The following is a 24,229-nucleotide window of genomic DNA, read 5'->3' on the forward strand; positions in this document are numbered from 1 at the left end:
GGAATGCACTGTGGAAAACATTATGGTGATTTCTTCAAAAACTGGAAATGGAACTGCCACATGATCAAGCAATCCTGCTACTGGGTATACACCAAAATGACATGAACTCATTGTGTCAAAGGGGTACCTATTCCACCATGTTTATAACAGCACTGTTCACAACAGCTGAAATAAGGAATCAACCAAATTCTCCTTGAAAAAAATGAATTGATAAAGAAAATGCAGTATACATATATATATATATATATATATATACACACACACACACAATGGACTATTATTCAGCTGTAAAAATAATGAAATCCTGTCATTTGCAGCAAAATGGATAGACTTAGAGGACATCATGTTGACTGAAATAAGCAGAGACAAAAAGATAAATAAATACTGCATGTTCTCCCTTTTTTGTGGGAGTTAAATAAAATCTCAATCTGAACACAAAAGAATGTTGAGTATTAGAGATTAGGAGTGATAGGGTAAAAGGACTATGTCTAAGAAAATAGGGGAGGCTGGGTGCGTGAGATTCGTTAATTGTGACAAATATACTAATATGAGATGTTAATAAGGGAAATGGATTGAGAGATATATGGGAACTCCTTGTATAAGTACTTCATAATTTTTGTGTTATAAATTTTAAACTCTGAATAAAATTTTAAAAAAGAAGTAAATATGATCTGGAGAGATGAGATTTGGGTGTAAAATATTAGGAAATACTCTATCTTCCTCCATATAAACATATTATATAGAAAGAAAAAATAGGAGAAAGAGGCCATTTCATAAAAAGATTTTTTTAACTTTTATTTAACGAATATAATTTTCCAAAGTACAGCTTATGGATTACAATGGCTTTACCCCCCGTAAGTTCCCTCCCACCCGCAACCCTCCCCTTATCCTGTCCCTCTCCCCTTCCATTCACATCAAGATTCATTTTCAATTCTCTTTATATACAGAAGATCAGTTTAGTATATATAAAGTAAAGATTTCAACAGTTTGCACTCACATAGAAACACAAAGTGAAAAATACTGTTTGAGTACTAGTTATAGCATTAATTCACAATGTACAGCACATTAAGGACAGAGATCCTACATGAGGAGTAAGTGCACAGTGACTCCTGTTGTTGACTTAACAAATTGACACTCTTGTTTATTGCATCAGTAATCCCCCGAGGCTCTTGTCATGAGCTGCCAAGGCTATGGAAGCCTTTTGAGTTCACCGACTCTGATCATATTTAGACAAGGCCATAGTCAAAGTGGAAGTTCTCTCCTTCCTTCAGAGAAAGGTACCTTCTTCTTTGATGACCTGTTCTTTCCACTAGGATCTCACTCGCAGAGATCTTTCATTTAGGTGTGTGTTTGTTTTTGTTTTTTTTTTTGTTTTGTTTTTGTTTTTTTTTTGCCAGAGTGTCTTAGCTTTCCATGCCTGAAATACTCTCCTGGGCTTTTAAGCCGGATCCGAACGCCTGAAGGGCTGATTCTGAGGCCAGAGTGCTGTTTAGGACATCCGCCATTCTATGAGTCTGCTGTGTATCCCGCTTCCCATGTTGGATAATTCTCTCCCTTTTTTATTCTATCAGTTAGTATTAGCAGACACTAGTCTTGTTTGTGTGATCCCTTTGACTCTTAGTCCTTTCATTATGATCAATTGTGAACAGAAATTGATCACTTGGACTAGTGAGATGGCATTGGTACATGCCACCTTGATGGGATTGAATTGGAATCTCCTGGTATGTTTTTAACTCTACCGTTTGGGGCAAGTCAACTTGAGCATATCCCATATTGTACATCTCCTCCCTCTCTTATTCCCACTCTTATATTTAATAGATATCACTTTTCAGTTAAGTTTCAACACTTAAGAATAACTGTGTATTAATTACAGAATTCAACCAATAGTATTAAGTAGAACAAACAAACAAAAATACTAGGGGTGATAAAGTATTAAGTTGTTCATCAACAGTCAGGGCAAGGGCTGATCAAGTCACCATTTCTCATAGTGTCCATTTCACTTCAACAGGTTTCCTTTTTGGTGCTCGGTTTGTTGTCACCAATCAGGGAGAACATATGATATTTGTCCCTTTGGGACTGGCTTAATTCACTCAGCATGATGTTTTCCAGATTCCTCCATTTTGTTGCAAATGACCAGATTTCATTGTTTTTTTTTTTTTGTTGTTTTTTTTTTTTGTTTTGTTTTTTTTTCTGCTGTATAGTATTCTGTAGAGTACAATTCCCATAATTTCTTTATCCAGTCTACTGTTGATGGGCATTTAGGTTGATTCCAGGTCTTAGCTATTGTGAATTGAGCTGCAATAAACATTAAGGTGCAGACAGCTTGTTTGTTTGCCAATTTAATTTCCTTTGGGTAAATTCCAAGGAGTGGTATGGCTGGGTTGAATGGTAGGGTTGTATTCAGGTTTCTGAGGAATCTCCAGACTGACTTCCATAGTGGCTTTACCAGTTTGCATTCCCACTAACAGTGGATTAGTGTCCCTTTTTCCCCACATTCTCACCAGCATCTGTTGTTGGTAGATTTCTGAATGTGAGCCATTCTCACCGGAGTGAGGTGAAACCTCATTGTGGTTTTGATTTGCATTTCCCTGATTGCTAGTGATCTTGAACATTTTTTCATGTGCCTGTTGGCCATTTGGATTTCCTCTTTTGAAAAATGTCTATTGAGGTCCTTGGCCCATCTCTTAAGTGGGTTGTTTGTTTTGATGTTGTGGAGTTTCTTGATTTCTTTGTAGATTCTGATTTTTATTCCTTTATCTGTAGCATAGTTTGCAAATATTTTTTCCCATTCTTTCAGTTGCCTCTTCACTCGCCTGATTGTTTCTTTTGCAGTACAGAAACTTCTCAATTTGATGCAATCCCAAATGTTAATTTTGGCTTTGACTGCCCGCACCTCCAGGGTTTTTCCAGGAAGTCTTTGCAGGTGCCAATATCTTGCAGGGTTTCTCCAACGTTCTCTAATAATTTTATGGTGTCAGGTCGTAGATTTAGGTCTTTAATCCATGTTGAGTGGATTTTTAAGTGGACCTGAAATTCCATGAACTTGTCAAGGGAAATCCAGTACACAGCATGTAAGTGAAGTTGAAAAGCAAATTAAATTACATAATTTTCATATTTAATAGGTTAATAAAAGGAGATGCTATTTTTAAAAGGTCATTGATCTGTTACAGAAGCAAAATAGAATAGTTAAAAAGCTCCAAATACCTAAATATTTGCGGAAGTCTTTTTGAGGATAATTAGGTTAATACCTTTTTGTTAAACCTAATGTTTAATTGTTAACCTAATGTTATTCATCTGAACAACAAAGAACTGATGGAGAAAGAAGACCATATTTTCTTAGAGTTCACAACAGAATATAGCAAACAGATTTAGTTATTCCTAATTCTATGGTTTGTTGTCATGCCTTTGTTATAGCACTTACCACAGAAGGATAGCTACTTCTACCAGCTGTGAACTAACAGTAGAAATGGACTCTCATAGATCTTTGAGTCTCCAGGATCTATTATAGTGCCTCCCTCACATATTAACAGTGTGAAATAAGTCTATAGGAATACAGTTGTAAAAAAATAAAGAAAAAGCAGTAGACTCCTGAGGACAAGAAAACCATCATCAAGACTGCTCAAGTATCACTTTTTTTGCTGTGACCACCCTGTCACATCCCCCCTCTTACTTATTTATTTTCTTGAACACTTATTATCTTTCAACTTACTACATAACTGATTGATTTATTGTATGTGTTGTTCATTGTCTGTTTCCCGCTGTTAGAATGTGAGTTTTGTGTACTAATGTATCTGAGGTACTTAAGATCGTCAGTGTCTAAATGTTGCTTTAGGTAAATGAAATAACTTGAGTGTCTTACAGGAAAAAATAAATTTATTGCATATGCATCTGAAAGTCACAACCTGGAAATGGGTTGGAATTCAAATTATATTGATTTTGAGTCAATAATTAGACTTAGGATAGGAGCTTGAAAACAGCCAATTCTGACATATATAATGAAAAGAGGAGTTGATTCTAATACTTCAAAATAAGGGAAAAAGATATATAAGAGACCCCTTAGGCTGAACAGGGAGTTTCTGCTCATTGCATATTTTTAAATAGCAGAGAATGAAAGAGAGGTAGAGGGGCATATAATGAAAGAAGGGAAGTGGTACAGAATTGAAAGTACCATGACAGAAAGAGTGAAGTCCAGATGATGTGCAGATTTTTAGTATAGGCAGAGCTACCACAAAAAAGAAAGAAAAGAAAGGAAGGAGGAAGGAAAAAATGGAGAGACATCAGGTATTAGAAGAAAGTAATGGCTGTCTTAAATATTTCAAGGCATCTGTATGAAAGAGAACTTTTGTACAATTAGGGAAGGCACAGCTGGAGCCACATCTTGGAATTTACATCTTGGCTTTGACATCGTAGTAAGAATAATCAGTTGTTAATTAAAACTGTAATTCTCTATCATCAAAGTATTCAAGAAGAGTTTGCAGGTGCAAATACTACACTGCCCGAGAGTGAAGTTATGTCTGTCATTTCTGCGGTTTTTTGGCCATTGTCTGGAATGAGGGACCTGTGGCTGAGTGAGTGTTCTCAAGGAAAATTAAAGAGGATTCCTTTATATTGGAAAAGGTATTTATACAAAGGATTTATTTTCTCTATTTATCCCCATTTATGCATATCTCTTTTTGTCTTTAATGTTGCTATAAACTTTGGGGAGTGCCGGACATCTCTAGAAGATTCAGAGTGCTCATCTTTGCCCGTGGGTCTTTGAGTTATTGTGCAGCATCACAGGACCCTTGCACAGTGGAAGGCTGCCTGTTTCTTCTTCTAATACAAGTTCTGTATCTTTCAGTAAAACCGACCTCTCAGTGACAACATTACATGACATAATCCGAAGCAACATTTTCTAACATTGTAAATAACTTGTAGAGAGCTCAGTTTAGTGATATAGGAACAAAATGCCACTCTGGTCTTTGGACTGAGAGTAAATTAACTTTGCAATCACATCTTGAAATACACCTAGTATAGGCTTACAATTTAAGAAATCCTTTCTCTGGATGTTTGACATCATCCTACTTAAAATGAGGTACTAGATTTTAATGTGGTTCAAAACTAAAAACACACAGCAAAATTCTATTTTTATTTTATTCCATTAACAAGATTGCTTGTCTCTTATGTATTAAGCACTGGGTAGGGAGGGAGTGTACAGCAGTGAACAAAACAGGTTTTTTTGTTTGTTTTTGTTTTTTTCTTGCAGAGCTTATAGTCAAATAAGGACATGAAGAGAATAGATGTAAACAAATACATTTACAAATTACCTTCAAAATAATATCATGAAAAACAAGATAGGAAACCACTTCGGAGAGTAAAAATATGTTCCTATTTCAGGTTGGTTTACCAGGAAAAGCCTTTTAGGCTGAGTCCTACAGAATGAAAAATCAACCAATAAGAAAAAACAATAAGTAGAAAAGAATTTGGCCAGTCTCGGGCACATACCAGTGTGGTTTCAGTCTGGTTTGTGATAAATTTGGGGGAACATATGCAGGCTGTCTGAGCTCATGCCACATGTTTGTATTTTATTGCATTTGCTGAGAAAAAACACATAAGAATGTTTACAGGGTACTGACATGAAGATAGCCCCAGCTGCTTTGTGAGGAATGTCTAGGGTGCAAGAGTGAAAGAGTCTTGAACGGGAGGATTGAGAGAACTGGGTAGAGGAGAAAAGAATTTGATGATGATTAGATAAGAGGCAGCATGCTGTAAGGCAAGTAAGGAATAAAAGATAATATTCAGGTTTTTGCTTTGAACAACTATCTGGCTGGGTTTGTCAATACTAAGAGGAAAAAGAAGAAAAGAAGCAGACTTCTATGGGAAAGAACTCAAGAGAATAGAATGAGAGGTCTGAGAGTTCTGCTGGTGATATCAAGTAGGCAGTCACTGGCTCTGAAGCTCATATGGAGAAATGTGAGCTGGGCAGTAACATTTGAGTGAATGCATTTGATTTCTAAAGCTCTACATGAGATGAGACAATCTCAGGAGATGTATAACAGGAGAAAAGGGCCCCAAATTGAACCCAGAGGGCATGTTACAGATATGGAAGATGTAAATCTAATAGAAGAGGTAAAGTCAGCCAGCCTGGGTGGGAGAGTATGGAGATGGTGCTGGAAAGATTGGAAGAAAATTAGACAAATGTGACCTTATGAAAGTCCAGGTAATGCTTTCAAATGAGGGTGATCAGCCCTGTGTCTGCTCACAGAGCCAGTAAGATAAGGATCGGAAATTCTCATTGAATGTGACAAGGTAGTCATTTTGGACCTGCTAAAGGGCTGTTATATTTTTAATTAGTTGCATTTTGTTGACTTATTTCCTGAGTCATTTTGCGGCTCTATAATTTGTGCTTTTTTTCGTGATCACCTAAGCAACTTATTTTTGGATTTTTCCTTTTCCGAATGAATACTGTGATTTCCAGAACTGTGTTTTAGGATATAATAGTCCTGCAATTTGTAAAATTAATATCCTATGATATTGAAAGTGTGGTGTTATTATGGCCAAAACAGGAGTACTTAAGTTGTCTTCATTTTGCTTTGGTTCTGATATTCTTAAATGCTTTTGAGCTACATTCACAGTATTCCAAATACATACCATTGTTGACTTTTTGTTTTTAATTACATGGAGTTACTTGATCTGTTTTCTTGGTTTTTCCATACTTATTAATTAAATAATAATTAATGATCAGAAAAAATAATTAATGATCAGAAGTAATAAACTTAACCAATGATTAATTAGTTAATGGTATATACTGTTTCTACTGCTTAGCACTGTGTTAGTACATGATAGTTGATATTCAATCTATTTTTATTTTATCTTATGAATAGTTGAGCAGTCAGTAAATTCTCTTAGGTACCAGTCAGTTGTCTTTTTAAACACTTTCAGGAGATTATATTTTGATGGGAATATATTCTTTCACATATGTTCTTATAAAAAATATCAAATATGAGGAAATATATAAAGTTTTCAAACTGACAAAGTAACTAGGCTTCACCCAGATTTCAACTAATTAATGTGTTGCCTTTTGTCTTCTTTATACTTCAGCAAAGATGAAATGAAAACTGACTAGTTTCTTAGAATGTTTTAGAGATGAATGTATAGAACTTAAAAAAAAACTTGAGGGAATTCATTGTATAAAACAAAATTAATATGCACCAGATAAATATAGTAACTATTAACATTAAACCATGGAAAATGATTAATATAAGAGGCACAAAAGTTTTTGTAGGTATTCTTATAATTTTTAAAGGATTTATTTTATTCAAAAAGTAGAGTTACAGAAAGAGAGGGAGAGCCAGAACTTGAGAGAGAGATCTTCCATCCACTGATTCACTCCCAAAATGACTACAATGGCTGGGGTTGGGTCAAGCCAAAGCCAGGAGCCAGAAACCAGGATCTTCATCCAGGTCTCCCACATGGGCAGTCACCTTGAATTGTGCTAAAATGTGTAGCATCGACATTTTTTAAGATCACTGTGAACTATAAAATTCATTGAGATATAAAGAAATTTTTGCCTCACCCAGAGAATCTATAAAATGCTGCCTTCATAGTGTGAAATACAGTGTTATTTGAATTGAAATCAATAGTTTATCACTGTGAGTCCCAAAGCCATGACTTTTTCACAGCTGTAAGATCAATGCCAGGTATCACAAAAAAATGAGTAATGCATAAAAGGTAAATGGTACTCAGAAATTCTACACTACAGTTTTTCAGTGTCCACAAGCTGATTGCAGCAAGACAATAAATAAACTTATTGGAGAAAAGATTTTAGAATAATCAGGACACATTTATACATATATAAAAATACATAGTATAAATATATATATATACCCTAAACTATATATATATAAAGACCTGTACACATATATAGACTTATTCATAATTTAGAGAAGAATCAGGTTTATATATATTTCAAAAAGTTTATGGGTAAACTAAATTAAAAGTAAATTTATTTTAGTTTAAAAAGTTTTTTGATGCAAAGAATTTTTCCCATATAAGGGAAAACAAAAAACATAACATGGAAAAAGTATGCATAAGCATAACTGTTTTGCATGCATCATTTATGTAATCTGGTTTAGACTATTGATCTTTCCTTTTCTTCTGTACTTTAAAGATCGGTGTTGTACCTTTAAGCATTTTATGTAAGAAAGTACAAGCTCATGACTTTACTTGAGTGTTTTAACTTGTAAACCTATCTTTAAAGTAATTAGCTTCTCCCCCTCAGAATAGTTTTAATCTCTGTGTTTCCCCCTAACATCAGAATAAGATTGGTAGATGGCTGAAATGACTGATAATTGCTGTGTGGTAAACTACAACCTATAGTAGTCAATCTCAAAATGAAATCACTTTCTCAGAAAAGCATACTCTGAGAATTTCATCATGTACATGTGCACATGCATACACACATAGACACACACATGTTCCTCCTGAACTGGGTTAGGTAAATCTTGATTTCTTTACTCCAAAGACTGCCATACTGCTCCCTTGATATAGTCAGTATATTTCACTAATTACTTACCTGGCTTTTAAGGGGCTCTATGAACTGTGTCAGTGTTAATGATATACTGACTTAGTAAAACTCACTTAAAAATTATTGAACGACCCGAACAAGTTAACACACTTTCCCCATAGGAGACAATAATTTGACTATGCTACTCAGACTCTTTGAGAACTGTGTTGAGATATTTGAGAAGTAGTTGATTATTGAGTAGTGTTATAACTGTAAACATGCTGTCCTTTCTACATAGAAAAATCTTTAACTCAATTCCTTATTTACCTACAATTTCCTACTTATATTTCAGTTTCAAGGTCACCTCAGAAAAGTCTTGAGCCTTCTGTAACTTCCTCATACTCCAGTCTCTCACTCTCATTACACTTTTCAGTTTTCCTTCACGGTACTTATGATAATTATGAGTTAATTTTATGTGGTTATTTGCTAATGTTTGTGTACTAATTTTATTGTCAACTTTACAAGGGAAAAGACTTATTCCCATTTGTTCTTCACTGTACTCCTTGGCTTAAGGAAGTGCCTGGGAAATCAAAAGTAGTACCTAATTAATATTTATTGATCAGATAGAGGGGAGGTGGGTGGATAGAAAAACAAACATACTCTTTGTGAAAGTCACACACAGTTAAGTAAAATGGCTCTTGGGTTTGCTAATTTTGTTTTTAGGCTGCAAATCACAGATCTAACTTGCAGTTCTTCCCTAAATGTATTTTGTTGTGAATTATGGATAAAGTTGGGATTTGAAATTCTCCTCCATTAGAAGGTTTAGTTGCAGAAGGAGTTGCCAAGCAGAAAATTCAAGTTATAAAGCTGGGATTGAGGAGAAGCCCTCTACATAGGCTCTTAGAACACATGGCAGTCTGCCTGTCTTTGCAATTACTTGCATTATTAGAGTTTCTGTATGGCACTTCTCAGGTTTCCTGCTCAGGTCCTCCCACTTCATTGCGGAAATGAGGGAAGCAGATTATATGGAATTAATGTTAATTGAATTTTAAGAAGGAAGCCTATAATCTGTATTGTTATTTGCTGTTGTGAAATTACTGACAGACATCTTTAGCACAGAATCCCTTAAGTGAGAATCAATTGATGATAAATCACTTAGTTTGGTTCCTAAATTGACCACTTTGCATGCAATCCTGTTTACCAAATGTACTGAGCTAGGAATAGAACTACCTTCAGGCAGCATCTCACTTATGCCCAATCTAGGTGATGCTTGACCTAGATCTGTATATCATGAATGTTTTCCATGGACTCTTTCTTTTTCCGATATGCTCTTTAAAAATCCTGCAAAATTTAATGCTGTGACAGAATGCTCATTCTTTTCTACTGCCTCTGGTCTTTAACAACTTTACATGACTTTTTTATAAATCCGTGTCCTCATATGCAGTAATATCTGCAATTAGAAGTCAGCTGGGCAGTTTTTTATCAGCATGTTATCAAGCAATATAAACAGCTTAAACCATTTGTATTCAATCAGTACATGACCTAGTTGAACAAAATGGTAATCAAAACTTTTCTGCCATGTATGCTTTATGAATACATGAAGCTTACCCAGTAAAGAAAAAGAAATAACAGAATTAGTAGGAACTAGACTTAATTGTGAATAGGGAAACCCATCTGCTTTCCATATTTATCTAATATTATTCTTTGGTATAAAGAGTAAATGAATAATGAATGAATAAGGCAAACTTTAAGTGTGCATACCTTTTGTAAGTATTGCCTAAAGTTACTGCCATCAGTACCTGAAAGTATGATAACAATTTTTAGATCTTGCTATGTATTCATACAGAATGGTTATACTCACAAAATACTCAAATCCTGTCTTAACAATTGAGAACTTGTGCAATGATACTCATCCAGAAGTCCAAGGGAATTATAATGGAAATATCTCTTCTGTAACACATCTGAGTATGTTCTACCATTACTATGAAGTCTTGGTATAAATCTGTAACTAAGCTAGAACAGTGGTTGGAGCAAGGGTTTCTCAAACTTGGAAATATCCCTTACCATTACCAGTGCCCTAGCAAAATTGGGAGGAAATGAGGCCCTGTTCAAACCCTTAACCATTTTCACAGATCCAAGACAGACATAAATAGTAGCTGTTTTGGTCAGGGTATCTTTTTTCAATTTCCTTCACCCCTATTTTTTGCCTACCATTCACCCTTCAAGATGCAACTCAGGTATCTCTTCTCTTTGCCTTGTGGTACAGCTGATCACTCCCTGTGTGATGTCATCATAGTGGCTAGGACCTATCAATAATATACCACTATTTTGCATTTAATTGGTTTTCTTATCTATTATTCTCCCTACCTCCAGGCTCTGAAATCCTTGAGAGTCCAATCCATTTTTGCATATATTTTACCCGTAGATCCTTAGAAAGAATATGGCATATGATTTTCAATAAATATCTGAATGACCAAGGAAATGAAAGTGTGAAGGCCAATGTACGTTAGAAAGGCAACTACTTGAATACCTAAAACACAGTCATATTTCATGTAGCTCTTTATCCCCAGTCCTGAACAAGGCTCCTTAAATGTCAGACTTTCTAGTTAATTTGTAGTTTCTTAACTTATCATTGGATCAGGCTTAATCTCATCAGTAAAATACAGTTTCCTTTATGTATGAATACTTTTGTTTTTCTTTGAAAATATTATTTCATATGACTTTTAAAACTTGCATAGATGGTAAGAAGCTATGAACATTCATTTTCTATTATCTAAATTTTGGAATTATTTGTCCAAAGTGTTTTCTCCTATGATTGACTGTGTACCAGTTTTGGAATTATGCATTCAGGAGTGACCAAACACCCATAAGTTGCAAATCTGATGAATATGTATTTCCTTTCTTCTGTGGAGGTTGAGTTGGCTTTGTGAGTTTTGCCTGAGGTTTATCCATGTAGTTTCTCCTAAAACTTCTCATTTCTTATGATAAGTAAATAAAGATTTATATATCAAATAATAAGACAGAATTAGCATGCCAGAAGTTTCTGTTTTGAATGGAAAAGCAGTGAATATTGGCAGTCCCATTGCCTAATTGTTCATCTTAGTGGGTTGTCTTAAGCCATGTCACCCAGTAGTTAAGAGTATGGATTACAGATTCAGAAAGCTTAGATTCAAAAGCTGTTTTTTCCACTGATGACATTGGACAAGTTACTTTATAATACTCTACTTGAAACTCTTTGGACTTATTCCTGGTTTCATTTCTTAACTTGTGTGACCTTGGGCAAGAGATATTCTAAATATTTCTCAATTTTCTCAACTATATGACAAGTATAGTAAGAACAGCAAGTCTCTCATAGGTTATGTGTTTATTAAATGAACTTATGTGCTAGTATGTAAAGTTTTTATTAAAGAAAGACCTGGCATATAGTGATGGGATGTGTTGCCTTTATTCCACTAGAGTATGAGTTCTATAAGGATATGGTTTTCTGCTCACCTTTGTTCACTGCCATTTCCTCAGTAACTAGAATAGTGTCTAGAATATTTATTGAATGTATATGCATCAATTTTCTTACCTGTGAAATGAGAGTAATGAGGGTATCTCATAGAGTATTTATGAAAATTAAATGAGGTATAATGTATAAAAACATAAATTTAACTACTATCCTTATTTTATACACAAAGGACATACTGGATCCAAATATTTGTTCTTCTCAAGTATTACCTAGCCATTCTGCTTTGGTGACATGTGACTTTGATTTATATGATTTTTTTCCTCTTATTCTTCAGTCAAATCTTATCACCATTTTAGCCTAATTAATAAAGGTATTTGCTTACTTCTATGAACGTAAATGCATTTCATGAAGAAATAATGAATTAATGAAAAGGCTGATCCTTTCATTTTTCCTTTTTGCTTTCTCATGCTCTCTTTTGATCTCAATAGCTTTTGTGAAAGTTTTCAGTTGATGAACTAAGTGTAACATCTGCACTTCACTTTCAAGATCTGCCAAGTAAAAAATAAAAAAATAATTTTTTTGAAAACTGAAATCTCAGAAGTTCAAAGCTTATTTTTACCATATTGAAATAAATTGGGGAATGGTAAAAAAGATTATATATTTAGTATTTCATATTTAGGTCAGAGGTAATTACTCAAGAATATTAAATACTTTTAGCAATTTGAAGTCAGTATTGAAAATATTGACTTGGTGAATTTTGTTTCTCATGGCTTAAATGTAATGACATTTTGCCATAGCAAAAAAAAGTTATTTCAGATTCTCAGAGTTAATTTTTTAAAGAATTATTTATTTATATGAAAGGCAGAGTTACAGTGAGGTAAAGGCAGAGAGAGGGGTCTTCCATCCACTGGTTCACTTCCAGATGACCGCAATGGCTGGAGCTGTGCTGATCTGAAGCCAGTAGCCAGGAGCTTCCTCCAGGTCTCCCACGCAGGTGCAGGGGCCCAAGGACTTGGGCCATCTTCTAGTGCTTTCCCAGGCCACAGCAGAGAGCTGGATTGGAAGTGGAGCAGCCAGGACTCTGACTTGCACACATATGGGATGTCGGCACTGCAGGCAGAGGCTTTACTCACTACACCACAGTGCCGGGCCCTCAGGATTAATTTTTAATAAAACAAACCAAAATATACCTGCAAATATTGTTATTCAGCATAGAACCACATGCTGTAAATAGGAATACTTGAAAGTGACAACAGTAGTTGGCTTCAATTGTGAAGACTGAAGTAGAGATGGGTTCCTGTGGCACTAAGAACAGATTTCCTCCTGTATCAAGAGGAGAGAGGTTAGTTCAGTCTGCAGCATGATTTATAACCCATCCTGAGCAAGTCCTGTCTCTTTCAGCAAGCAAGCTTTTCTCGGTTGGCTGGAAAACCCCAGAGAATGCCAGAAGCAACTATTTCTTTTTCTATTTGTGTTTACCAGTCCACCTCTGGGTCTTACTGCCTGTTTTTTCCACTCCCTCCCAGACAGACTTAGTTTCTCTTTCCTTCCCTTGGTAAGGTCACTTTGCACTGTCTTCATCATCACCTACATCATTTCTAGCATAGAAAAGGGCCAGGCTGGCAAAGGTGCAACTATGTTCTTAATTGAACTACTCTGATCTGCATACCATGTAACTATTTCATGCATATATAAAGGAATGAATTTCAACTTCAGCGATTTTTCAAAAGTATTACATAAAGTGATACATAAATGACATGATCTTCACATCCCTGTTAGAATTGTTAGGACTAAAGTACATTTATGGCTATGTATACTGATATGTTTTTACAAGAATGACAAAGATTTAGAATCAGCATATAGTTAGATTATTATGATTTTAGAGATATAGTATCAATATTTATTTTACTTATTTTATTTTTTAACTTTTATTTAGCAAATATAAATTTCCCAAGTACAGCTTATGGATTACAATGGCTTTTTCTCCCCTATAACTTCCCTCCTGCCTGCAACCCTCCCAGCTCCTGCTCCCTCTCCCATTCCATTCACATCAAGATTCATTTTCAATTATCTTTATATACAGATCAATTTAGCATATATTAAGTAAAGATTTCAACAGTTTGCACCCACACAGAACATAAAGTGTAAAATACTGTTTGAGTACTAGTTATAGCATTAATTCACATGGAAAAACACATTAAGGACAGAGATCCTACATGAGGAGTAAGTGCACAGTGACTCCTGTTGTTGACTTAACAAATTGACACTCTTGTTTATGGTGTCAGTAATCCCCCGAGGCTCTTGTCATGAGCTGCCAAGGCTGTGGAAGCCTCTTGAGTTCACTAACTTCAATCTTATTTGGACAAGGCCATAGTCAAAGTGGAAGTTCTCTCCTCCCTTCAGAGAAAGGCACCTCCTTCTTTGATGGCCCATTCTTTCTACTGGGTTCTCACTCACAGAGATCTTTTATTTAGGTGGCTTTTTGTTTGTTTGTTTGTTTGTTTGTTTTTGCCAGAGTGTCTTGGCTTTCCATGCCTGAAATACTCTCCTGGGCTTTTCAGCCAGATCCGAATGCCTTAAGGGCTGATTTTGAGGCCACTTGATTGGCCCTTGTCCTGACTGTTGATGTACAACTTAATACTTTATCCCTTTTAGTATTTTTTTGTTCTACTTAATACTATTGGTTGAACTCTGTAATTAACACAATTATTCTTAGGTGTTTAAATTTAACTGAAAAGTGATATCTATTAAATATAAGAGTGGGAATAAGAGAGGGAGGAGATGTACAATATGGGACATGCTCAAGTTGACTTGCCCCAAACGGTAGAGTTAGAAATGTGCCAGGGGATTCTAATTCAACCCCATCAAGGTGGCATGTATCAATACCATCTCACTAGTCCAAGTGATCAATTTCAGTTCACAATTGATCATACTGATAGGTCTAAGAATCAAAGGGATCACATAAACAAGACTAGTGTCTGCTAATACTAACTAATAGAATAAAAAAAGGAGAGAATGATCCAACATGGGAAGCAGGATGCACAGCAGACTCATAGAATGGCAGATGTCCTATTTTACTTATTTTAGACTAAAGTAATTCACATCATATCTATCATCTACATCTTCTGTAAGTATATGTGATATGAGACATCTGTGAAATGGCATTGAGCCCCAGATTTGAGTTTGAGTCCTACTATACTGCTTTCTAGTAATTATTGTTGAAACTTTATTGGTGCATCCATAAAAAAGAGATAATCATGACATTCAGGATAAATGTAAGACTTGGGTGGCTTAATAAATGTAATATGTTTTATGTACTCTGAAATACAGTGTTTTTTTTTTCTTTAGCAAGAGGATATCTAACACATCCGCAATATTTCCATAAAATATGCTAGTGGATCTTCATCAAATAGAGTACTATGATGGTATATGAAAGTTTTATGTTTATCTTTCTTTACAATGGTGATTTTTCCTATTTAATGCAGTTTTTTCAAGGCTATATTTTGCTTTCAGAAGGCAGTTTACTGTATATGTTTGTGACTCACTTTTTTCTCTGTCTTTGGATGAATAAGAAAGTTATAAATAATTGGAGATATTGCATTATAAGTATTCTGGAATTGTACTTAGTTTTTTATAATGAAACTGTATAATGACCTATCATTGGAGGACTATAGCCAAAGCTACATATAGTACATGTGTGTGATATAAACTATGCACTGCATGAATCTTCTGCTATGGAGGAATGGTATTTTTATTTCTTATCAGAAGTTGATTTTTATATAAATTTTAAAATTCTGTATGGGGTAATAGTTTTTATGTCAGAATGAAATATGAAATAATAAATCAACTTATTAAAATATAGAAAACAAATATTATTTAGATACTATTGATTCAACATAGGAAAACAATTGCACATAGGACTGAAAAAGGCAGAATTGTGAATTTTCTTCATAAGTTCATTATATTCTACAAGTTATCATTCAAGGCTAGAAATCTGCAGCCATTATTGTGTGTACCTCTCTGGTACCTCTTTGTGCCAATACTCTTGCTTTAAGGCTTTCTTCCCTGAAATTGAGATTTTTTTTTTCCTTCTTCTTCCGCTACTCCTCCTTGCATCATTCTTCTATCACTCATATCCTAGGAAAAATATCAAGATGCTACCAGAACAACCTTGTTATGGACCTGCAGGTCTGTAGTGGTGTTCACATAGCAGTAGGTAAATGTGGGCTATTGCAAACCAACCTCTTTTTGGTGCATGAAGTCAGATCACTGACACATCCAAGGTAGGGCCCGGGCTCAGGGTGAGCCCTGACTCAGGTCTCAGACTCCCCTCCCATGTAGTCTTCAATAGGGATCCAAGATGTGGCTTTCCAAAATGACTTTTTTTTTTTTTTTTTTGACAGGCAGAGTGGACAGTGAGAGAGACAGAGAGGAAGGTCTTCCTTTGCCGTTGGTTCACCCTCCAATGGCTGCCGCGGCCGGCGCGCTGCGGCTGGCTCACCGCGCTGATCCGATGGCAGGAGCCAGGAGCCAGGTGCTTTTCCTGGTCTCCCATGGGGTGCAGGGCCCAAGCACCTGGGCCATCCTCCACTGCACTCCCTGGCCACAGCAGAGGGCTGGCCTGGAAGAGGGGCAACCGGGACAGAATCCGGCGCCCCAACCGGGACTAGAACCCGGTGTGCCGGCGCCGCTAGGCAGAGGATTAGCCTAGTGAGCCGCGGCGCCGGCCCCCAAAATGACTTTCAACCCTCATTGTGATGTCCTTGGTTGCCTGGATGAGAGTTTTCCATCCACTCTTTGCCAGTTTATTGCTCTAGAATTTCTCTACTCAGTCCACTCTAATTTGATACTTTCTCTTGATTTGAAATTAGGAATGTCCTATCAAAAGTACTCAAATTCTTCCCACCATGTTTTGCTAACACACATTAGTGGAGTTCACTAGTAAGTTCTCGCTTGTTCCAAGTTGGTAATTGGAATTTTATAGTAACAACTGCTTCCTTGTATTATGCCTTGCCTCATTCTGACAAATAACCTGATAAAAAATAAGTGTAATGAGTATTTTTTAAGATTTATTTTATTTATTTGAAAGACAGAGTTATAGAGAGCGGTAGAGACAGAGGGAGAGAGAGATGTCTTCCATCCCCTGTTTCACTCAAATGGCCTCGATGGCCAGAGCTGAGCCAATCTGAAGCCAGGAGCCAGGAGCTTCTTCTGGGCCTCCCACATGGAAGCAGGGTCCCAAGTACTTGGACCATCCTCCACTGCTTTCCCAGGCCATTAGCAGGGAGCTGGATTGGAAATAGAGCAGCCAGGATTCAAACTGGTGCCCATATGGGCTGCTGGCTCTGCAAACCAGGGCTTTAACGCCCTGCGCCACAGCACCAATCCCTATAATAAATATAATAAATATTTTTAAGCCACTAATATAATAATTCCTTCTGACCAAGAGCAAATGACAGGTATTCTTAGAAATAAAATGTTTCAGTCTTCAATCTAAATGTCCTCTAATGTAAAATAAAAAGTGAAATACATTTTACATCATAATTCAGTACTCACACCTCTCTCTCTCTCTCTCTCTCTCACACACACACACACACACACACATATACATATTCATGAAACAATACTGCAGTTGATCTGCTAGCTACATGGGCATAACTCTGATATTTTGTTTATTCTTAAAAATGTTAATCAAAACTTAGTAAGTTATTTGTCATAACTCAGTAAAAAATTTTGACCCATGGTTGAAAAAACATTAGCCGGCTTTCAATGGCTACCTTTCAGTTTCCAACATAATGTGGTTCTCTTTATACTTAGAGTGAAAAATCTCATTTAATAAAAAAGCTTCTATTCTCTGAATAAGAGTGATATGGTATGAAAAGTGCCCATAGACTTCCCCGGTTTTATCAGTGTTCTTTTGAAATTCTTTTATCAGGTGAATAATGGGAAGGAAATTGGACTAAGAGTGTTAGGAATAGGAATGGGAAAAACAAGTCTATCAGTAAAACAACAGCAAGAAACTTGATGATCCTAAGACTAAACATCCCACAGCTATTACTTTATTACAGTGACACTGTTCTTTGTGCTCCAGGTTTCCTAATTTTTAGAAAGATTTGAGAAGATGATTACATTGCCATCTTCATACCTTGAAAGTTTGAAGTGAGGTGCTCAAGTCCTGATGCAGCTACAAGGCCTGGCATGGTCTGTCCTCCTTTCATGGGCTGCCCTCCGACCATCCTGGCCTCTTTGCTGCTTTACAGTCCACACCACAGTGCCATCTCCAGCACCTTTGCACTAAGTGTTCTTGCTCCCTCAGACTTTCTCTTGCCCCAGTATCTTGGAGGGCTAACTTCCTTAACTTCTTCTAACTTTGGTTCAAATGTCACATTGTCAGTAAGATCGACTCCGAAAACCCCTTTTTATTTACTGACCGGAGTGTAAAGTTCACGACTCAGGAATTTTTAGCTGTTTTGATCACTCTTGTATTGTAAGCATCTCCCATCCAAGTACTAAGCAGGCCCAAGCGGACCTGGACCATGCTTGGCTTTCAAGATCAGGTGAGACCAGACGAGATCAGGGCGTTTGGGGTTGTATGGCTGAAGTATTGTAAGCATCTACAGAGGCATCTGGCATACACTAGGAATTCAGTTAATACTAATCACGTGAGTGTTTGAATCTTTGAGTATACCAAGCATAGAAGGCATTTCAGAAAGTTCGTGGAAAGTGTAATTCAAAGATAAGTTATTTTGGTCCAAAAATTTTTGGAAATCCACATACAGTTTTTTTCATAATATACATTTTCTGTGAACTTTTTGAAGACCCCAGGAAATGTTATGGAATGAAAGAACTATTTTAGTTTGTAGGGTTTTCATTTTATAAAACATATGAAACCCCCCAATTACACATAGCCAGTGATGATGCTGTGACATGGTTAGGACCGGAATCATGGTGTCCTACCCTGGCACCTCCCTAGACAGAGAGAAACAGCGAGATCAAGTGACTAACTTGTCTAGGTTTATGAAAAAAAAAAAAAAAAGTGAAGCGACCTTCTGACTCCTGGTGAAATGGAATTGAAGCTGCTTTATTTCTGGAGTGGACTCGGAGTTTGCAGAATGCACTCCTTGTTTCTTTAACTGCTTTGTTTCTAGAATAGGTGTGTTACTTCCAAATTTATGTTACAATGCTAAGTCTTACAGTGTTTGTTATCATTCTTAGCAACAATGGGTGGCAGATTAATTAATTTATAGAAAAAAAAGCATTATAGATCCCTAAAATTAAAGTTGATAGGCGGCATCGCACTTCTTCATTCTCGATTTTTTTTTTTTATCTTTGTTCCTCTCTGTTGACTTGCTATATTTTTAATGAAGAAAGGTGATAAAAGAGAAACCTTTATCTGTACATTGGCTTTCCTGGAACCTGGTAAAAATTGAGAACCTTTGTGTGTTGTGGGCTCGAGGAAAATTTTTAATATTTCTGGTCCCTGCTTGAGGTGCGTTAACAGATTGTGAAGTGAACCTGAAGACTGGGGACGTGCCTACCAAAAATGCACCTGGCAGATCATTACCAGTCTGAAATGCCTAATTGACCGCATCTAATTTGTCACCTAATTTTCTGGCTTTCTCCCTCCCCTCCCTGCGCGCAAGGTGGGCTGCCCAGACCCCGAGGCGCGCGCCCCGGGGCTGCGAGCCGCGCCTCCCCCTGCGGCCGCTGATTGGCGGGGACCTCAGCATCAGCTGCCTCGCCCCTGCGAAGGAGGGCGCCGCGCCTCCAGCAGCTCCAGCCGCCGGGATCCTCGGCTCCCCTGGGCGACACCTCCGACTTGCACGCCGAGCAGCCGCTTCTCCCTCCACCTGCCGCCGCCTGGGTCCCCACTTCTCTCACCCTCCCCAGCAGAGTGGAGCCTTCGGCGGCCGGGACAGCCTTGTCTCCTCCGGGCCGGGTCGGGGAGGCAGGGGCCCGAACCCCGGGGTCCCGCGGCACCAAGCCGACCCCCGGCCCTCTGGCTCCGGAACCGCTGTGGTCGCCGCGCCCCAGCCGCCAAGACGCCTCGTATCTTGTACCGCGGCAAAAGCGGATCCTCCTCCAAGATGGGCCGGCAGGGCTCCGGGGGCGCCGGCGCCGCGGGGCGCTCCATGCAGCGCTCCCAGAGCCGGAGCAGCCTCTCTGCCTCCTTCGAAGCCCTGGCCGGCTACTTCCCTTGCATGAACTCCCTGGAGGAGGAAGAAGGAGGTGAGACTCCCGTACCCGCGTGGGCTGGGGTCTAGTCGGCCGCTGCGGGGATTGACAGGGGGATAGGGGGCTCCAAGCAGCCTTGTCCCCCGGCCCCTCGTCCCCCGGGACCGTGGCTGAAGCAGGAGCCTAAAGCGCGCGCTGATCCGAGCGACGCAGGGTCTGGGCTGGTGCGGGCCAAGTTGAGGTGTCAAGTGCTGCAAGTTGGGTGAGGATGCGGACTGGCTGGCGGGAGGTGCTGCGCTCGCCCAGGGTTCCCCGCCAGGGTTCCTTTCTGGTCACGCCTGCCTGCTGTCTTCGAATTAGCATTTTGCCTCCAGGGTAGAAACACCTGAAAACTATGGGAAAATGCAGTATCAAAACTTTGAGCCAGGAATCAGCCTGCGAAAGCCCGAAATTGGAATGAGGGGAAGATCTGTAACTATGCGCACAAGTCCAGGGTTCATAGCATTCAAGTTTGTGCTGTGGACACTTGGACCAGAACTGTGAATCTGACTGGGGATTGGCCATCCCTGCCGTTTGAGCAATGCTGGTGTAATCAAGCTGAGGGGAGGTGGGGGCGGAGATAAGAGAGAGAGAAAAGAAAAAAGGAAGGGAAGGAAAGAAGTAAGGGGGAAGGGAGGGAGAGGCGAGGAGGAGGGGCAGACTCCCTGGTTTAAACTTCTCAAGTGGTTAAGAGTCCTTCCTAAAGTTTGGGATAACACTTGTGTTTTCATCATGAAGAATTTTCCTATAAAATAGCAACAATGAAAATGTGATTTGTAAATCAAAGTAATCATTTACTGGTAAATAATGAAATATTTATTAATTTACTTATATAGTGTATATTATTACTATAATTGCTTACTTACTGATGTGTTATTGTTAGAACTACATCCAGAGGTTAGTTTTCACGACGTTCATGCTATTAATGTATATATTCGGACCTATTTTGCTTTTATTCCATGACAACCAGTGGCCTCTTATTAGAAAATCTGTAATGAACCCTAATTGATAAGAAATTACCTTCTGTAATTTACCCCTTGTGGAGGAAGGGAGAGGTGGGGGATAGAGGATTAATACTATGTCTGGAAAGTGATCGTCATGTTAATTCGTTAGTTACAGCTATCTAAGTTTCTTCTAGCTTATTGCAATATCAGTTTGATGTAAGTCAATAGTTTTTTAACAATAGGGAATTTTCCTCAGTAAATGTGACTCAGTTTTCGTAATGGCTCTTTGCCTTTCTTGCTTATGCATTTCCATCTCACATGCTTTCTATAAGTAAGTAATTTAAAATTCTTGGGAATGTAAAGAAGTCAAGAAATTTAAAAATGAAAGTGGACAAGAATGATCACAGTTGTAGTTCAGACTTTCGGTACTTATTGTTGGCTACACACCTCTCTAAGAACTTGGCATGTATGTACTCTTTCAGGCCCACTACAACCTTATGAGACAATATTTTTATTCTCCCCATTTCACAAACAAGGAGACTGAGGCACAAAGAGGCTCTGACACTGGCCCAGATGATAGGTGTGGTAGAGTTAGTGTTTGAACCCATTCAGCAACACAACCTCTGTCCTCAACTCTCAAGCTGTACTACAGTATTGTTGAGTATACTTGTCTGTGATCACACACTTAGTAAATGGTGAGTAGGGTTGGAGCCCAAACCCAGGTGTGCCTGAAAATGCATAGTTAACTAAAACACACATTATTGTGGACCCATTGTGCAGGTCTCAATCTTTACAGTAAGTCTTTAGTCTGTACTAACTTCTGACAAGCTGTCATCATTATTCTTAAGTTATAACTAGGAACGTGGAATTTACAAAATGCCACCCTGAAAGCCTTTTTGAGAAAAGAGAAAATTATTAAATGTGATTTTTGTCTCACAATATAAAGTGCATTCACTTAAACTTGGCTCATATGAATAATCTCGAAAGAAATTTCTACATCTACACATGGGAAATTGGAACACGTTTTTGTCCCATAATATGATTTCTTGAGTTGCCAAGGCAAAATGTTCATAAGGAAAGCAGAGTTTTTAAAGAAAACTACAGTTTTCTACTTGTTACTAGACAGGAAGTATTCTTCATAAATGGGAGACCTTTTTACTGATTTACCATCATTTTACAGCAAAGGAAGAAATATTAACTTTCTTCTCTGATTTTTTTTTTGACAGGCAGAGTTAGAGAGAGAGAGAGAGAGTTATAGACAGTGAGAGAGAGAGAGAGAGACAGAGAGAAAGGTCTTCCTTCCATTGGTTCACTCCCAAATGGCTGCCACGGCCGGCGCTGTGCCGATACGAAGCCTGGAGCCAGGTGCTTTCTCCCAGTCTCCCTTGTGGGTGCAGGGATCCAAGCACTTGGGCCATCCTCCACTGCCCTCCCAGGCCACATCAGAGAGCTGGACTGGAAGAGGAGCAACCAGGACTAGTACCCAGAGCCCCAGCTGGGACTAGAACCTGAGGTGCCGGCGCCACAGGTGGAGGATTAGCCTAGTGAGCCACGACAAGAGGATAAAGAACTGGAAGACAGGGCATACTAGAGATGAGCTACTGCGCTATGTGCCAAGACAGACAAAAACAGACGAGGTTTAAAACCACAGTGGCTCACTTAAACAATCAGCTGTCAGTCAAATCCCGCTGGCTAGTAGGACCCTGCTTTCGTTAGGCATGTTGTTCCCAACCAGTGTGGGAATCATGTTAGGATGGGTTTACTTGCTTCATAAACTAGAATAGGCATCACATAACACTCATGAGTATTTTAGCCACACGACCTTTATGTGTCCTTTGTGTGTGTCTCAATAGAAAAAAAAAATTGTAGAGGAGCATTGGTCCAGGTCAGTGATTTGAGACTGTGTCTAGAGAAAGACATTAAAAACAATGTAACTGTAACTGTGGCAAATGTTGGTTAGGTAAAGTGCTGAGTGCAGTGGGAGAATTTAAGAAAGACTAAATAAGGAGTGAAAGAAGGGTGTCTGAGAAAGTGAGAGGGAGAGGTTGATCCAAATGTAAATGATAGCTCTCAGTTTTTCTCTAATTCATATCCCACCTAACCTTTTAAAGCAGTTTGCCCAGATTCCACAGCTATAAGGTGGCAGAGCTAGGATCCAACCCCATAATCTAGCTCTGGAATTTATAATCCTTGCTGCAGTACTCCATATGTTACTTCTTCTTTATACTGCAGTTCCTTGTAGTATAGTATGTGGCCTTGAAAAAATAAGTACAGTGGGGCCAGCACCGCGGCTCATTTGGCTAATCCTCTGCCTGTGGTGCTGGCATCCCATATGGGCACCAGTTCGAGTCCCGGTTGCTACTCTTCCAGTCCAGCTCTCTGCTGTGGCCCAGGAGGGCAGTGGAGGATGGCCCAAGTGCTTGGGCCCTGCACCGGCATGGGAGACCAGGAGGAAGCACCTGGCTCCTGGCTTCAGATCAGCATAGCGCCAGCCGTAGCGGCCATTTGGGGAGCAAACCAACGGAGGGAAGACCTTTCTCTCTGTCTCTCTCTCTCACTGACTATAACTCTATCTGTCAAATAAATTAAGAAAGAAAGAAAGAAAAAACAAGTACATAATAATTACCACTTATCATGCACTTTGTATGTGTAAAATGCCTTTAATTTCATAAACAGATACTGTTTAATATTGTTCGCTGGTCATTGTGGCGTCTTGTTTGTACACTTGCTATTTGTTTTTATCCTTGTCCCTGAATATATTCCACATAGATGTTCTCCAAATCTCTGAAGCTTGTCTCTCTTTTTAGGTAAAAGTAATAATAGTAGTACCTTACACATTATTTAACAATTTGTAAATTATGTTGACTTATTTTATCTCTGAATCCCATTAAGATATCATTTTCATTATAAAAACTACTTGGCCCCCCGACCAAGTCTGCCTCCCTAAGGTAGAATTTTACCATATATAGAGTTTGTAAAAATTGTAGGCAATTCTAAGAAAGAAGGAACCATTTCAAGGAAGTGTTACCATTCTTTTTTGACAGGCAGAGTGGACAGTGAGAGAGAGAGACAGAGAGAAAGGTCTTCCTTTGCCGTTGGTTCACCCTCCAATGGCCACCGCTGCCGGCGCGCTGC

The 24,229-nt window shown here is 38.3% G+C and overlaps 1 protein-coding gene across 50 annotated transcripts in view; it reads left to right on the plus strand.

Annotated features, from left to right (window-relative positions):
- RIMS2 (regulating synaptic membrane exocytosis 2) overlaps positions 1-24,229 on the plus strand; it is a 701,736-nt gene that overhangs the window by 643,866 nt on the left and 33,641 nt on the right. Inside the window, exon 1 of one of the 50 annotated variants that reach the window (XM_051844742.2) lies at positions 7,993-20,165. The exons of the other annotated variants lie outside the window; for them this stretch is intronic. Within the exon in view, the coding sequence (XP_051700702.1) occupies positions 20,024-20,165 (142 nt within the window). The 5' untranslated portion in view covers positions 7,993-20,023. Of the gene's footprint in view, positions 1-7,992; positions 20,166-24,229 lie in introns of those variants that run through there. 50 annotated transcript variants of the gene reach the window in all.

This window comes from Oryctolagus cuniculus, chromosome 6 (genome assembly GCF_964237555.1).
Source record: "Oryctolagus cuniculus chromosome 6, mOryCun1.1, whole genome shotgun sequence".
Lineage (NCBI taxonomy): Eukaryota > Metazoa > Chordata > Mammalia > Lagomorpha > Leporidae > Oryctolagus > Oryctolagus cuniculus.